The sequence below is a fragment of the Colletotrichum tamarilloi genome (assembly GCF_030869305.1).
Source record: "Colletotrichum tamarilloi strain Tom-12 chromosome Unknown Scaffold_1.1, whole genome shotgun sequence".
NCBI classification, from domain to species: Eukaryota; Fungi; Ascomycota; class Sordariomycetes; order Glomerellales; family Glomerellaceae; genus Colletotrichum; species Colletotrichum tamarilloi.
The window spans coordinates 1,830,830-1,845,007 of record NW_026849384.1 but is presented as its reverse complement, the minus strand read 5'-3'; the positions used below and the strand labels follow the sequence as shown (position 1 = coordinate 1,845,007).

At 52.3% G+C, this 14,178-nt stretch overlaps 6 protein-coding genes across 6 annotated transcripts; 4 read left to right on the top strand and 2 right to left on the bottom strand.

Annotated features, from left to right (window-relative positions):
* Window positions 1-359: 359 nt before the first annotated feature.
* On the bottom strand, window positions 360-968 carry CTAM01_00604 (uncharacterized protein; the record flags this gene model as incomplete). Its single annotated transcript, XM_060516655.1, has 1 exon — window positions 360-968. One exon carries the CDS (start codon window positions 966-968, stop codon window positions 360-362), a length of 609 nt encoding a protein of 202 aa, XP_060389281.1.
* Window positions 969-3,494: 2,526 nt separating this feature from the next.
* On the top strand, window positions 3,495-7,253 carry CTAM01_00603 (calcium-translocating P-type ATPase; the record flags this gene model as incomplete). The annotated part of the gene is made up of 4 exons (XM_060516654.1): window positions 3,495-4,389; window positions 4,447-6,287; window positions 6,338-6,723; window positions 6,776-7,253. 4 exons carry the CDS (start codon window positions 3,495-3,497, stop codon window positions 7,251-7,253), a joined length of 3,600 nt encoding a protein of 1,199 aa, XP_060389280.1.
* A 394-nt stretch (window positions 7,254-7,647) lies between these two features.
* On the top strand, window positions 7,648-7,872 carry CTAM01_00602 (uncharacterized protein; the record flags this gene model as incomplete). The annotated part of the gene is made up of 1 exon (XM_060516653.1): window positions 7,648-7,872. One exon carries the CDS (start codon window positions 7,648-7,650, stop codon window positions 7,870-7,872), a length of 225 nt encoding a protein of 74 aa, XP_060389279.1.
* Window positions 7,873-8,091: 219 nt separating this feature from the next.
* On the top strand, window positions 8,092-8,463 carry CTAM01_00601 (ubiquinol-cytochrome C reductase; the record flags this gene model as incomplete). Its single annotated transcript, XM_060516652.1, has 3 exons — window positions 8,092-8,132; window positions 8,268-8,316; window positions 8,404-8,463. The coding sequence occupies 3 exons, from the start codon at window positions 8,092-8,094 to the stop codon at window positions 8,461-8,463; spliced, it is 150 nt and encodes a 49-aa protein (XP_060389278.1).
* Window positions 8,464-9,105: 642 nt separating this feature from the next.
* CTAM01_00600 (endoribonuclease L-PSP) lies at window positions 9,106-9,871 on the bottom strand (the record flags this gene model as incomplete). The annotated part of the gene is made up of 4 exons (XM_060516651.1): window positions 9,106-9,222; window positions 9,337-9,576; window positions 9,620-9,633; window positions 9,715-9,871. 4 exons carry the CDS (start codon window positions 9,869-9,871, stop codon window positions 9,106-9,108), a joined length of 528 nt encoding a protein of 175 aa, XP_060389277.1.
* Window positions 9,872-11,507: 1,636 nt separating this feature from the next.
* CTAM01_00599 (dolichyl-phosphate-mannose-protein mannosyltransferase) lies at window positions 11,508-14,003 on the top strand (the record flags this gene model as incomplete). Its single annotated transcript, XM_060516650.1, has 3 exons — window positions 11,508-11,765; window positions 11,885-13,520; window positions 13,576-14,003. The coding sequence occupies 3 exons, from the start codon at window positions 11,508-11,510 to the stop codon at window positions 14,001-14,003; spliced, it is 2,322 nt and encodes a 773-aa protein (XP_060389276.1).
* Between the last annotated feature and the right edge of the window lie 175 nt (window positions 14,004-14,178).

Here is a 14,178-nt window from a genome sequence, read left to right as displayed (position 1 = left end):
TTTGACTTTTAGAAAGCCCATACAGAGAAATGCAAGATCGGATCCGCCATCGTCACAAGAGGATCGGAGGTGGTCGATTGTCTTGAGACCGTGCATCATGCAACCCCCCGAACCAGGCAATCTCTTGTATCGAGCTTGTTGAAGACCAACTGATCCTATAACCGCTCTGTGGCTGCCGGCCGTTTCGAAAGCCCTATTTGAGAGTTTTCTTAGGGTAAGTGCACATCGTAGTGAGGCAGCCATTCGACGTGGGCGGTGTGCATAGTGCAAAGATGATGGCGGCCTGCCTTGTGCCCTGATTGATCGCATGGCAGAGCTGGTGTCGAGGTAAAAAGACCCCAGAAGCACTGATAAGCTGATTAATCCTTCGCATTGGACTCCCCGTCGGCCCCATTGGCAGTTTTGGGCTCTCCTTCGGCATCGAAACCCAAAGCATCCAGTTCGCGAATAAGCTCGTTGATTTTGATGACCTTGGCGATCTGCTCTGGCAGAAGCGTCCCCCCGCCTTCCTTCTTATCCTTGAGGTCCTTTGCCTGCTTCAGCTTCTTTCTAAGATTCCGAGCCTTCTTTTCTCTCTCGACTTCGGGGTCAACCTCTTCGGCCTTAGCAGCGTTACTATCGCCACCGATCTGCTTCGTATCGTCTCCTTCCTCCTCGCCGGAGGCTTTGGCTTTCTTCCGCGCTTCTCGACGCTTTGCATTCTTATTACTCGCGGCAGAGGAGGCGTCGGGCTTCTCTTCCTTCAGGCCTGTCGCTCCGGGAATTCCACCTCTTGTCGCGCGATCGCGGAACCCAGCGGCAGTGCGGTTCTTGTAGACTTCGACATCTTCAGGAGGGCGGTAGCCGGGGCGCACTTTGATGGCTTTGCGGACGCTGCCGTCTGCTCGCTTCGACTCGGGTATCTGGCGTTCGCCGGCATCATCCGTGATGATACCCGCATTAGAGGGCTTGGTAGGTTCGGAGGGCATGATGTCGAGGAACTCTGACAGCTCAGCAGAGCTGATCGCAGCAAGAAGCTACAAGCTGTCTGGTCGTGTTTGAGAAACTGCTCCAAACGAGAGCTTCGTATGTTCGTCGCAAGGCTGTGCCGTTCAGGCAGGCTTGGGGCGAGTGCTCACCGGCGGCCCAAAGCGTTCGGTGATGGCCTAGCACTTATGCGATGCGGCAGCTGGCAGCTTGAGGTCGGCACAGGGGGATGGCGGGGTATGTGCGTGCAGCCTGGCCGTTTCGCGGAAGGCCGGGGGAGCTGCAGACGTCGGGGCAACGTGATGATCTACCTCTGCGGATCGAGCAGAGATCGAATACAGGGCCGGCCGAAAGCCAGGTTTCGATGCGAAGCTACGGTCGACAGCTTTCACGTCGGGTTTGAATTGACTGGTGGGAGAGAAAGCGAGCGTGGAAGGTGAGGTCGAAACAACCCCTCCTGCGTCGCGCACTGACCATTCTGGGGTCTGAACCTTCTTTTAACAAACAACACGCTGATTGGTTCAAAGCACATGATCCACTCTGACGGATCCAGGAACACCAGACGAGAAGGTAACCAGCAAGGACAGCGCCTCACACACGCTGCCATCTTCCATCCCTACGAATACACTAAGAATACCGATAGTCCCGTCGGAGATCTGCCATTGCAGGCGAGCAAGGAAGAGGAGGTGAGAGGGAGATAGGCACCGGTCGGGCGACCATACACAGATTCCCTCACATTCTCCCGCATCGAGAGGGCTGGCGTAGGTAGGTAGTTGACTGATTTGGTCAGGATGACGCCACGTGTGTCGCATCTTTTGGACTGGTCAGACCTGCAGAAAGCCGGCGTTTCTTTCGGTGAGGAAGATCTGAGGGAGAAGACGGGAAGTACGGTGCTTTCTGTGCCATCCCATGTTAGCGAAAACCGACCCCTGTGCTGCCAGGTTTTTTACACTTCGGTTTGCCTGTCCAGCTGTGTGCTCTGTGCTGTCTCAAAACAATCAGGTCTTGGCAATTGTAATCATTGACAGGGTGGAATGTGGGCGACAGCGCACCAAGCCGTCCCGTCTGGCCATTGTAAGTCAGCTTCCTCATCACCCGTTTCAACCAGATTATCCTCCATTCGGGTTGCACCCGCTTTCTGAGTCTGAGGCGGTGGCTTCTGACCTTTAGCATTTGTTATCAACCGCTATCTAGACGCAAAGTATCAGCACTGCTTGCCCTGCCGACTGTGTGATTCCCATCAAGCCACCTCTCAACGCTCCCGCCGGCATAAAGGCGTGGATGAATGGCGCTTCCCTCATCGGGCAGCATGATGTAGACATACAACCATGGCTGAGAGGGAGTGGCACATGGCGCGCCCTCCCTCCTCATTGGGAAGAGCCAAACTTCAGACCATTCAGAATCAAGAAACGCTTACCGCCAAATTCAGTTGAGGGAGGCAAGGTAACTTTCTGAACCGCAATGCACTGCGCTTTGCGACACTCGCTGACGAAATGAGAGGGAGAATCGATATTAAGGGGAATTCTCTCAGTAACACTCCGTACCAAAATAACGGTCCATCTTCGTCTGTACAGGTGACTTGGCCAAGAAAACACAAGCTTCTTTCGACCAGTCAAGCTTTCTGGACTCAGTCCGCGTTCGCCAAGACTTAGGCGACATATTGGTCTCGCTCTCATCAAACCAGAAACCACTTGAAAGAGCAGCCAGCGAATGCGCTCGCGACAATCGTCAGAGCCCTGCACGCTCGTTCTTGGCATTGACCGTTCCATGGTCAGCTTCCTCCGAGCCTTTTGGTGGTCAACAGCAGCTTTCCATCGTCATTGTTCGTCCGATGATTGGTACAGCTTGCTTGATCTCCGGGGTGCCGCGGTTTATGCAGGGTAAAAGGTAGGCGTCGGGCTTTTATGAAAGATGTTGCGGCAGGTGAAATTGATGATGATGCTGTGGTTGCTTGAGTATAACCAGGTACAAGTTGGTCTTGCCAAGGATGTTGTACTGACCTAGTGGGCAAGGCAGACTGGAGGGACTGAACGTGCATTCATCTCTCTGTCCGTAGGGAGTACGGTAGACAATACCATCATCTCCCGCTCCTCTTTCTTCTGTTCATCTTGTTGCTCCCTCTTCATCTCTCCCCAAATCGCTGTGCACTTCTGTGGTGGTTGCTCCTTCCCTCACGTCTCAGAGGAGGCCTCCCAAAAGCATCACCGCGCCTTCTGTTGACTTTGGTACGCTACTGGTGAACTTCAGAGCTTCCGCACTCCATTCGACTCATTCAGCAAGCGCGACAACATTCACTCCTTCCGTACCTCACATTCACCGGTGCTGGCGAAATCTATTCGTCGCCTCGACTACCTTTTCATTACTAGTTTAGTGACTGTTGGGGTCAAACATCAACACCCTGCTTGGCCCAACACATCTTGTTTCGAGAGACAATTCTAGAATAATACCCGGCAGAAATCAACTCAAGCATCTGGATACTGCATCAATTCGAAGACCTCTCGCCATATCGCTTAGTCTTCATTGCCAATATGGCGGCCACCAACAAAGATGCCGAGAAAGGCGTCAATGTCTCGGATCAGGACGAAAAGAGTCAGCAACAACCACTTGATATCGAGACCAAGACAGCCAAGGATGAGAACCACCATGGATCCCGCAAGTTCTCACTGGATACGACAGATGCTCTGACTCCTGATCGCGGCACCGAAGACATGTTTAACACGAAAGATAACAACAAATTCGCTTTCGCCCCCGGTCATTTGAGCAAGCTCTTGAACCCAAAAAGTCACAACGCCTTTTATGCTCTCGGGGGCCTTGCTGGTCTAGAGAAGGGTCTGCAAACCAATCGCAAGACCGGCTTGGGTGTTGATGAAGACAAATTGGATCACGCCGTTTCGTTCGAAGAGGTGGCCCTCAAAGGCGTGCCCAAGTACGGAGCAGCTGGAAACACAGTCCCCCAGCCTGACCCAAAAGCGAAGAATGATATCCCCATCCCACCTCCACCAAGCGAGTACACCGGTGGCTTTTCGGATCGTAAGCATGCGTTTCGAGATAACAAGCTACCTGACAAGAAGCAAAAGTCATTTCTACAGATGGTGTGGATCGCCTACAACGACAAGGTGTTGATTTTGTTGTCGATTGCCGCCATTGTCTCTCTTGCGCTTGGCTTATACGAGACTTTTGGACAAAGCCATGCACCGGGCGAAGCTCGAGTCGAGTGGGTTGAGGGTGTTGCCATTATGGTTGCCATTGTTATCGTTGTCATGGTTGGCTCGATCAACGATTGGCGAATGCAGCAAAAGTTCAACACTCTCAACAAAAAGAATGACGATCGCACTGTCAAGGTCATCCGTTCTGGCAAGTCGGTGGAAATATCTGTCTACGACATTGTGGTTGGCGATGTCGTTCATCTCTCAACAGGCGACAGTAAGTGTTTATCGTTGAGACATCTGGTCGATCCCTGGCTAACGCATAGTTCTTTAGTGGTACCAGTTGACGGCATCTTCATTGAAGGTCATGGGGTCAAGTGCGACGAGTCATCGGCTACAGGCGAGTCTGATCTGCTCAAAAAGGTCGGCGCCGACGAAGTCTACGAGGCTCTTGACAAGATGGCAAAAGACAATGTCGATCATCCTGATATCGAGAAAATGGACCCCTTCATCATCTCCGGCAGCAAGATTCAAGAAGGCACTGGTACTTTCTTGGCCACTGCAGTTGGCGTCAATTCTTCATATGGCCGTATCACCATGTCTCTCAGAACCGAGCAAGAAGATACCCCATTGCAGAGAAAGCTCAACATTCTTGCAGATTGGATTGCGAAAGCTGGTTTTGCCGCAGCTTTGCTGTTGTTCATTGTCCTTTTCATCAAGTTCTGCGTTGGACTTCCCACAAACAATGGTACTCCTGAGCAGAAGGGTCAGCAATTCCTAAAGCTCTTCATCGTCTCTGTTACCGTTGTCGTTGTGGCTGTTCCCGAGGGACTGCCTCTAGCTGTTACTTTAGCGCTATCTTTTGCAACATCACGTATGATGAAAGACAATAATTTGGTGAGAGTTCTCAAGGCTTGCGAGACAATGGGCAACGCAACCACCATTTGCTCAGACAAGACGGGAACCCTCACGCAAAACAAGATGTCAGTTGTTGCCACGACCCTAGGTAAGAGTATCAGTTTTGGCGGTACCGATGCTCCTCTTGAGTCCTCAAGAGAAGAGAAGCCCAAGAACAGTACGTCGCCTTCCGACGAAACCCACGTCAACTCGGTTCGCAATGTTTCAGCTGGAGATTTTGCCAAAGACCTGAGCTCCGAGACAAAGCAACTCCTCATTCAAGGCAATGCTGTCAACTCCACTGCGTTCGAGGGAGACCAAGAAGGAGAGCACACTTTCATCGGGTCCAAGACTGAAGTTGCCCTTCTCACTTTCAGCCGGGATCAACTAGGAGCCGGACCTGTCGAAGAGGAGCGATCAAACGCAAACGTGGTTCAAGTTGTCCCCTTCGATTCGGCAGTCAAGTACATGGCTACTGTTGTCAAACTCTCGAACGGTAAATATAGGGCTTACGTCAAGGGAGCCTCTGAGATTCTCCTCGGAAAATGCACCAAGGTGTTGGACAACCCAAGTGGTTCCGAGCTCAACGTGGTCGACTTGACTTCGGAGGACAAGGATATGTTCGCGCAAACAATTGACTCGTACGCTGGCCAAACCCTTCGCACAATTGGCTCTTCCTTCCGAGACTTCGACTCCTGGCCACCAAAGGAAGCCGTCTCCGAGGAGGACTCGAGGAGTGCAGATTTTGAGAAGATTCACCAAGACATGACCCTCATTGCGATTTACGGTATCAAAGATCCCTTGAGACCTTCCGTCATCGATGCTATCAAGGACTGCAATCGCGCCGGTGTAGTGGTCCGCATGGTCACTGGAGACAACATCTTGACGGCAAGAGCAATCGCCAATGAATGTGGCATCTATCACCCCGAAGATGGTGGCATTGCCATGGAAGGTCCGACTTTCCGCAGGAAGACTGAGGAAGAGCTCAAGGACATTGTTCCCAAACTACAAGTTCTTGCGCGTTCCAGTCCAGAAGACAAGAGAATTCTTGTCCGAACTCTCAAAGATCTTGGTGAGACGGTTGCTGTGACTGGAGATGGCACGAATGACGCACCCGCGCTGAAGCTGTCAGATATTGGTTTTTCCATGGGCATTGCTGGCACCGAAGTTGCGAAAGAAGCATCTGGTATCATTCTGATGGATGACAACTTTGCTTCAATCGTCAAGGCCCTGATGTGGGGAAGAGCTGTGAATGACTCTGTAAAGAAGTTCTTGCAGGTAAGTTGCATGAGTGAAGTGATTAGACGGAATCCGCTAATAAGTCAAAGTTCCAACTGACCGTGAACGTTACCGCTGTTGTTTTGACATTTGTCTCTGCAGTCGCCAGCCCTACACAGGAGTCGGTTCTCAACGCCGTCCAACTGCTCTGGGTCAACTTGATCATGGACACATTTGCCGCGCTCGCGCTTGCCACGGACCCGCCGACTCGCAGTGTCCTGGACCGCAAGCCTGACCGAAAGTCTGCTTCACTTATCACGCTGAGGATGGCCAAGATGATTATGGGACAAGCAATTTTGCAGCTCGTGATCACCTTTGTCTTGAACTTTGCTGGACGCAGCCTTTTGGGCTATGGCACATCCGAAGATGATACCAAGAGTCTGAATACCCTCGTTTTCAACACATTTGTTTGGTTGCAGATTTTCAACGAACTGAAGTACGTAATTTATGGTGAAAAAGTTATGAATGATCAGCTAACTCTCTACTAGCAATCGCCGCCTAGATAACAGGTTCAACATTTTCGAAAACATCACCAAGAACTACTTCTTCATCGGAATCAACCTGATCATGATTGGTGGTCAGGTTCTCATCATTTTCAAGGGAGGTGAGGCATTCCAGATCCATGCTCTAAATGGCAAAGAATGGGGTCTCTCTATCGGCCTCGGCGCCATCTCTCTTCCTTGGGGAGCTTTCATCCGTCTCATTCCCGACGCGTGGGTGGCTTCATGTCTGCCATGGTTCATCCGCAAGAAGTGGGCGCCTGATACGATTTCGGAGAAGCGTCTCGAGGAGCATCGCAAGTTTACTGGCGGTCTCGAACCTCCTCTGCGGACACACACTGGACTCAGAGGCCGCAGAGCGCAGGAGCACATGCCGTTCCGCCAGCGGATGCACAATGTGAAGGTCCATGCCAAGGCGAAGATTGGCGGCCATGATCACAGCGTTTCGCCTATCAAGGAGGGTTAAGAATCAAGAATTTAGCAACAGCAGGCTCGTAATCATGTAATAGTAGTAATTAGTAACAACAACTCTTTTGATCGAGCTTCCGCGACTGGTCGTTTATCACTGCCAAACGTGTTTGGACGACCTACTTCAAATTTGTGTCGTATCAACTTAACAGTACCATAAAAACAGTTAAGGGGCAAACAAAATGAGCGTCAAATTTGTCGCACCGGAACGTCATATGAGTGCTCAAGGTAGATGTACAACAAAGCCGCAACTTGCAAGTGAATCGCAGTGTGGAAGGAGACCTGTGGCGTTTGGCGAATGTGGCTGGTGATGACAGCTGCGACATTCGATCCTTAGTCATCCAGCCTTTGATGGTTAAAGGGAAGGTGGATCGCAGAGCCAATCAGAGCCCATGTATTTCGGCAAAGCTAAGTGCTTCCCGGAACATCGCGAATTTCGTCAAGACTCCCAACACCATCCGATTCAACCCACTCTCCCCCCGAACGATCCATCGCCTCGCCGACCGCAACGAAGCACCACTTGTCACTACACGAGACGTGCGAACTTGACAGACGATAATTCACAATGGTATGTGCAACGGCCTGCGGGCACCTGTCGCGCTACCACAATTGGCTAATCGCTCACTTTTTTTTGTTTCTCTATAGGCCGCCGCTCGCCCCTTCTACACGCAAGTCTTTCCCTCTCTCTGCTTCCTGCAGCTTTCACCGACGACCGAGACCGAATATACTCAGCTTGAATGCTTGCGCGAATTGGATCTGGGACCTGAATGAGTAGACGAAGGGACGTATGTGCTAACTAGTGGTGGTACAGCGCTATCTTCAAGAACAACTTCTCCATGCTTGGCTTTGTCTTTGCGACGGGCTTCGCTTTCGAAATGTGAGATCACTCCCCTGCGATAATCCGTCTTGCTGGTGCCTTGGGCGAGGCCTCGGGGAGAGAAGAGGCCGATGGGTCCGGAGGTATCGGGGTAGTTGAGAGGGAATTACATGTGGGCTGACATTTGCGCTCTAGGGGCTTCAACGGCGCGATGAACAAGTACTGGGACTACCTTAACCGCGGCGTAAGTACTTCAATGGGCACAATTTAGGTGCAGGGTCACTATATGGTAGGCTGGGACTGTTCGCTGACAAGAGATTGAAACATGTAGCGCCAATGGAAGGACATCCGCCACAAGTACGTTGAGGCTGCCGATGACGACGAGGAATAGACGACGAAATCTACGACTGTACTGGGAGATCGAAATAGAGTGAACGAGGGGCCTTTTTTTCCTCTTTTCACAGCTTTGGCTTGGTGGAGGAGGGGGAAGTCCCTAGGTGGGCGTGTATTTTGTACCGATAGACGGAAGGGCGTGTAGAACATCAAGCTACCTTTCTGCATATTACTTGCATTCGAGGCTCTCCTTTTTGCTTTTTGTGAGGGATGACGTGAGGAGGATCTAGGAGGGTTAAGCGGATTGCAGGCTAATAATCCTGGCAGGTGTTGAGGTTTGATTGGGATGAGCTCTCCTGAGAGGTTCTGTATTGCAGCTGAGGTTCAGGGTGGTTTATGTAGCTACGAAGCTGCTTTTCCGGTAGGAGGTTCATCCAGCGTGTGAAGATATCACGGTCCACGGATCACGTATAGGTACTGCAAGGGAGAACTTACATACAGAACCATACTTTAAGCAATCATATGGGCAATTCTACAAGTCTCGTGCTCTTGTACACTCCATTGGGTACCTTGGGCGGTCACTCGAGCTGAACACGTCTAGATGGATGTTTCACTTGTTTTTTGTATTCATTATGATCTATAGAGACTGCTCACTTCCTTCACGGGCCGAGCTTTCTCCCGGAAAGGTACATCTTGCCATTCAAGGAAGGGCAATGCACTCAATCTCAACGTCAACGTTCTTGGGCAGAGTCTTGACGGCGACGCAGCTGCGGGCGGGCTTGTGGGTGAACCACTTCTCGTACTCGCCGTTCATCTCCTGTTCGTGATTGTTAGGGGCGGATTAAGATGGACAAACCAAGAGAAACAGCACAGAAAATTTTAAAGGTCAGGGGAAAATGGGGGAAGGGTAGGAGTGATGGAGGGAACTTACGGCAAAGTCGCCCATGTCAGCGAGGAAGATGTTGACCTTGACGACCTTCTCAATGGAGGAGCCGGCCTCAACGAGGACGGCCTTGAGGTTGGAGATGCACTGCTTGGTCTTGTCGGCGATGGAGCCCTCGACGAAGGTGCCCTCGGGGGTGAGGGGGATCTGGCCGGAGCAGTAGATGGCGGTGGGGGTCTTGATGGCCTGGGACTGTTGGGGGTTGATGATGGTTAGATTAGACTTTTTCTTCAAAAGAGTCCCATGATGGGAGAGTGTGGTGTTTCCATACGTAGGGGCCAAGAGCTATTCGAGTTGGTTTGTTAGCTAGTGTTACTTGGAGTCACCAGCTGGAGGTGAATAGGATGAGACTGAGAGAATACTCACCGGCCGGGGCGTTCTTAGTGAAGACGATGGATTGCTCAGACATCTTTGCTGTGTTGACGCTAAAGGGCTGAATATGGAATCTTGTGATGATGCGTGGTGTTGAGCGGACGGCGGCGCGGGATGAAAGTCTTGTGACGGATCTGAGGAGTGAGGACATTGGGAAGGGAAGGGGAAATGGACGAGAGAACTATCTATCGCGGGGTTATGAGCAATTGGGCAATTGGAGCAAAGCAGAGACGTAGCACTACGGAGTACACAGGTAAAGGTAGGGCGGACTGCGGCGAATTGAGGGTCTACATATAAAGTTGGAGCTTCACGATTGGATGGGCGGGCTTCGGGCGGGGTGCCGTTGGTGGCATGTGTGGTGCGGCACGCCCTCCGTTCTTCGGCGCTGGGCCCGGTGCGCGGATGGAGGGGTGGGTTCGTCGGCGCGGCCAGTTGCAGGTTGTGGCTTTCCAGCGCCCTGGATTGACAAGTCGACATGACATTGCATTGGTGCCTGTAAGCTTTGTTGAATACCATGTCTGTGGGATCTTGTTATTGGATATCTATCTGTAGTGTATCCGCCGCTGGCATATTCTTGAAGTTGTATTTCGACTAGGTATCTAGCATCTGTACATTCAGATACCTGGGCCAGGAATTATGGCATTGGCCACTGGCTAGGAAAGATTTCGAAGATATTGAATAGTTCCTGTCATACAGGACGATACTTGTTCCTGGGGAGCAGCTTGTTCTGCCTACGCGTACAATGTATCTCTTAAAGTGATTTTGTGTCGGAGATTCAGAGGCTCCACGAAGCATCATGGGATACTTATCTTATCGCAGCGGAAGGTGGGAAGAGGTGAGATGAGGTGAGGTGGGCTGGAGCTGCCCTTGCTCTCTACCGATTCTAAGGAGTCCACTTGTACTCCGTAGTCTCCCCAAGCCGCCCTTGGAACACTACTCCGAAATTGTTAGCGCAGCTCCATCCAATGGAATGAATTGAATGCCCAGCAAGAAACCAGAATGAGTGCGTGAATGCCTAGATGATTTTATTGATAGCTCTGTCACTTTGGCCAAGTGTCCAGTCCTCTTGGTGATCCCTGGAGAAAGAGATCAATCCCTGCCCCAAAAATTATCCCGTCCCCTAAGGTACCTTAGCCTCTGAGACTACGGATACTACCTACGGATAGGGCCATCTGGTCTTCGGGAAGGTTCAGTGTCAGTCTGCAGTCTGCACGTCGTCAGGGGGTCTCCCAAGTTTTTCCGCTCAAGTTCCCGGGGAAGACAATTAATCTTCCTTGTCCCTTTTTCTGCCGTCTCTCAATCTTCTTCTCCATTATCGTGAGAAGTCAATTCGGGCCCTCTCTTTTTCTCTTCCCTAGGCAACTTCTTCGCCTTCTTCTTCTTCTTCAAGTCATTCCTTAACGCGTCACCTTTTTATATTGCGTTCCCTTCCTTCTCTTCAACTTTTGACCAAACGTGACGTGAGGGCTGACGCGCTCCACTTTTCCTCATAGCGTGTAAGTTAGCTACAAGCCCCTGAGCTCGCTCCCTTACAGCTCCAAAGTACCGTACCTAGTGCGATACGTACCACTCATCGATTGGATCCAATCCAATCCCCTAGGGTCCCTCCAGTTGGAGCTATCTGTCCTTCTTCTGTGGTGAACCTGCCTGCCCCCCGAGGGATCAAATATTCCCAGCTCGCAAACATCTGGAACCCAAAACTTTTCAGCCTCAAGGCTTGGACTGACAAACCTTTTCCATCGCCGAGCAGCTCCTTCATCGAATCCCCCACGTCCACACCCCCCATCATGGCGTCGACGACTGCCACCCCGCAGGGCAGCGTTCGCCAGCGCAACAATGCGAAGCGGCCTACCACGCCCGCTGCCGGTGCAGCTGACGCCGTCGTCGAGTCGTTGAACAAGGCCGGTGCAAAGACCAAGCGCTCCGTCTCCCAGCCCGAGTACGGCGTCGGACTTCTCATCACCACCATTCTCGCCTTCGTCACCCGTTTCTGGGGCATTAGCCATCCCAATGAGGTCGTCTTTGACGAAGTTCACTTTGGCAAGGTACGTCGGATACTCATCTCCCAATGGAGGAAAGAAGAAAAGGGAAGAGAGGAAAACCCAGTACAGAATTAGAATCACCAGAACACATGATAGCTAACGAAGACTTCCCTCTACCACAGTTTGCCTCTTATTACCTCGAGAGAACCTACTTCTTCGATGTCCACCCTCCGTTCGGAAAGCTCCTCTTTGCCTTTATGGGATGGCTCGTTGGCTATGACGGACACTTCCACTTCGAGAATATTGGCGACTCTTACATCTCCAACAAGGTGCCCTATGTCGCCTTCCGAGCTCTGCCCGCCATTCTCGGCGCATTGACCGTCTCTGTCACCTACCTCATCATGTGGGAGTCTGGCTACAGCTTGCCCGCCTGCCTTTTGGCCGCCGGTCTTGTCTTGCTCGACAACGCTCACATTGGACAGACGCGTCTGATTCTTCTCGATGCTACCCTCGTCTTCGCCATGGCCTGCAGCTTGTTGTGCTATATCAAGTTCTACAAGCTGCGCCACGAGCCCTTCTCGCGCAAGTGGTGGAAGTGGCTGATCCTCACCGGATTCGCCCTGTCTGCCGATATCTCGACAAAGTACGTTGGACTCTTCGCCTTCGTCACCATTGGCTCCGCTGTGATTATCGATCTCTGGGGCCTGTTGGACATCAAGAGACCCGGCAGTGCCTTGAGTCTTCCCGACTTTGGCAAGCACTTTGCTGCTCGCGCCTTTGGCCTGATCATCATGCCCTTCCTCTTCTACCTCTTCTGGTTCCAGGTCCACTTCGCCGTCCTGACCCGATCCGGTCCTGGCGACGACTTCATGACTCCCGAGTTCCAGGAGACGCTGAGCGACAATGTCATGTTGGCCAACTCCTTGACCGTGGAGTACTACGACACCATCAGCATCCGCCACAAGGAGACCAAGACCTATCTGCACAGCCACGAGGACCACTACCCTCTGCGCTACGATGACGGCCGTGTTTCCAGTCAGGGCCAGCAGGTTACCGGCTACCCTTACAACGACACCAACAACTACTGGCAGATCATCCCCTTGGTTGACGACCAGAAGACAGGCAAGGCCGTCAAGAACAACGATGTTGTGCGCCTCAGGCACTTGGGTACCGATACCATGCTGCTGTCCCACGACGTCGCCTCGCCCTACTACCCTACGAACCAGGAGTTCACTACGGTGCCTTTGGCTGATGCGTACGGCGACCGTCTCAACGACACCCTCTTTGAGATCCGCGTCGAGAACGGCAAGCCTGGTCAGGAGTTCAAGAGTATCTCGAGTCACTTCAAGTTCATCCACAACCCCAGCAAGGTTGCCATGTGGACGCACACCACTCCTCTGCCCGAATGGGGCCACAAGCAGCAGGAAATCAACGGCAACAAGCAGTTGGCGCCGAGCTCCAATATCTGGTTTGTTGAGGACCTTCCCGCGATCCCCCTCGACTCTAAGAGACGCGAGAAGCCGGAGAAGGAGGTTAAGACCCTGCCCTTCTTCCGCAAGTGGTTCGAGCTTCAGCGCTCCATGTTCTGGCACAACAACCAGTTGACCAGCAGCCACCCGTACGCCAGCCACCCCTACCAGTGGCCCTTCCTGCTCCGCGGTGTCAGCTTCTGGACTCAGAACGACACCCGCCAGCAAATCTACTTCCTTGGTAACCCCATCGGCTGGTGGCTCGCCAGCAGTCTTTTGGCAGTCTTTGCCGGTATCATCGGCGCGGACCAGGTGTCACTTAGACGAGGCATTGACGCTCTTGACCACCGTAAGTACCGTGCGTATCCTTTTCTGTCTAGGACACCGTCGCTAATCATCAGCAGGTACCCGTTCGCGTCTGTACAACTCGACCGGCTTCTTCTTCCTTGCCTGGGCTACTCACTACTTCCCCTTCTATCTGATGGGCCGTCAACTCTTCCTTCACCACTACCTGCCGGCGCATTTGGCTTCCTGCTTGGTTGCTGGTGCTTTGTTGGAGTTCATCTTCACCGCCGAGCCCGCTCCCGAGGAGGGCTACGAAGTCATCAAGGGCAACAAGAAGGCCGAGGGACCTAAGAGACACATTTCGGCCCGCGAGCGATTCGCTGGTCAGAGTCTCGCTGGCGCCTGGATCGCTTGTGGCGTCATCCTTCTCATTGCCCTCGCCGGCTGGTACTTCTTCCTGCCCTTGACGTACGGATACCCTGGCCTCACGGTTGAGGAGGTTGTCCGTCGCAAGTGGCTCGGATACGACCTGCACTTTGCCAAATAAATGGCAAGCCGTTCACATCAAGACCCAACGCGGGATTGATGATACAGATACCTTTTTAGAAGATGTTGCCCCAGAAGTCAGACGGGCTCTCACATCCAACGACCCAGAGTGAACAGGTCAAGGGAACACAATGACCATAGAGTCCAGCAGAGGATTAAAATGGGGATGATTGGGG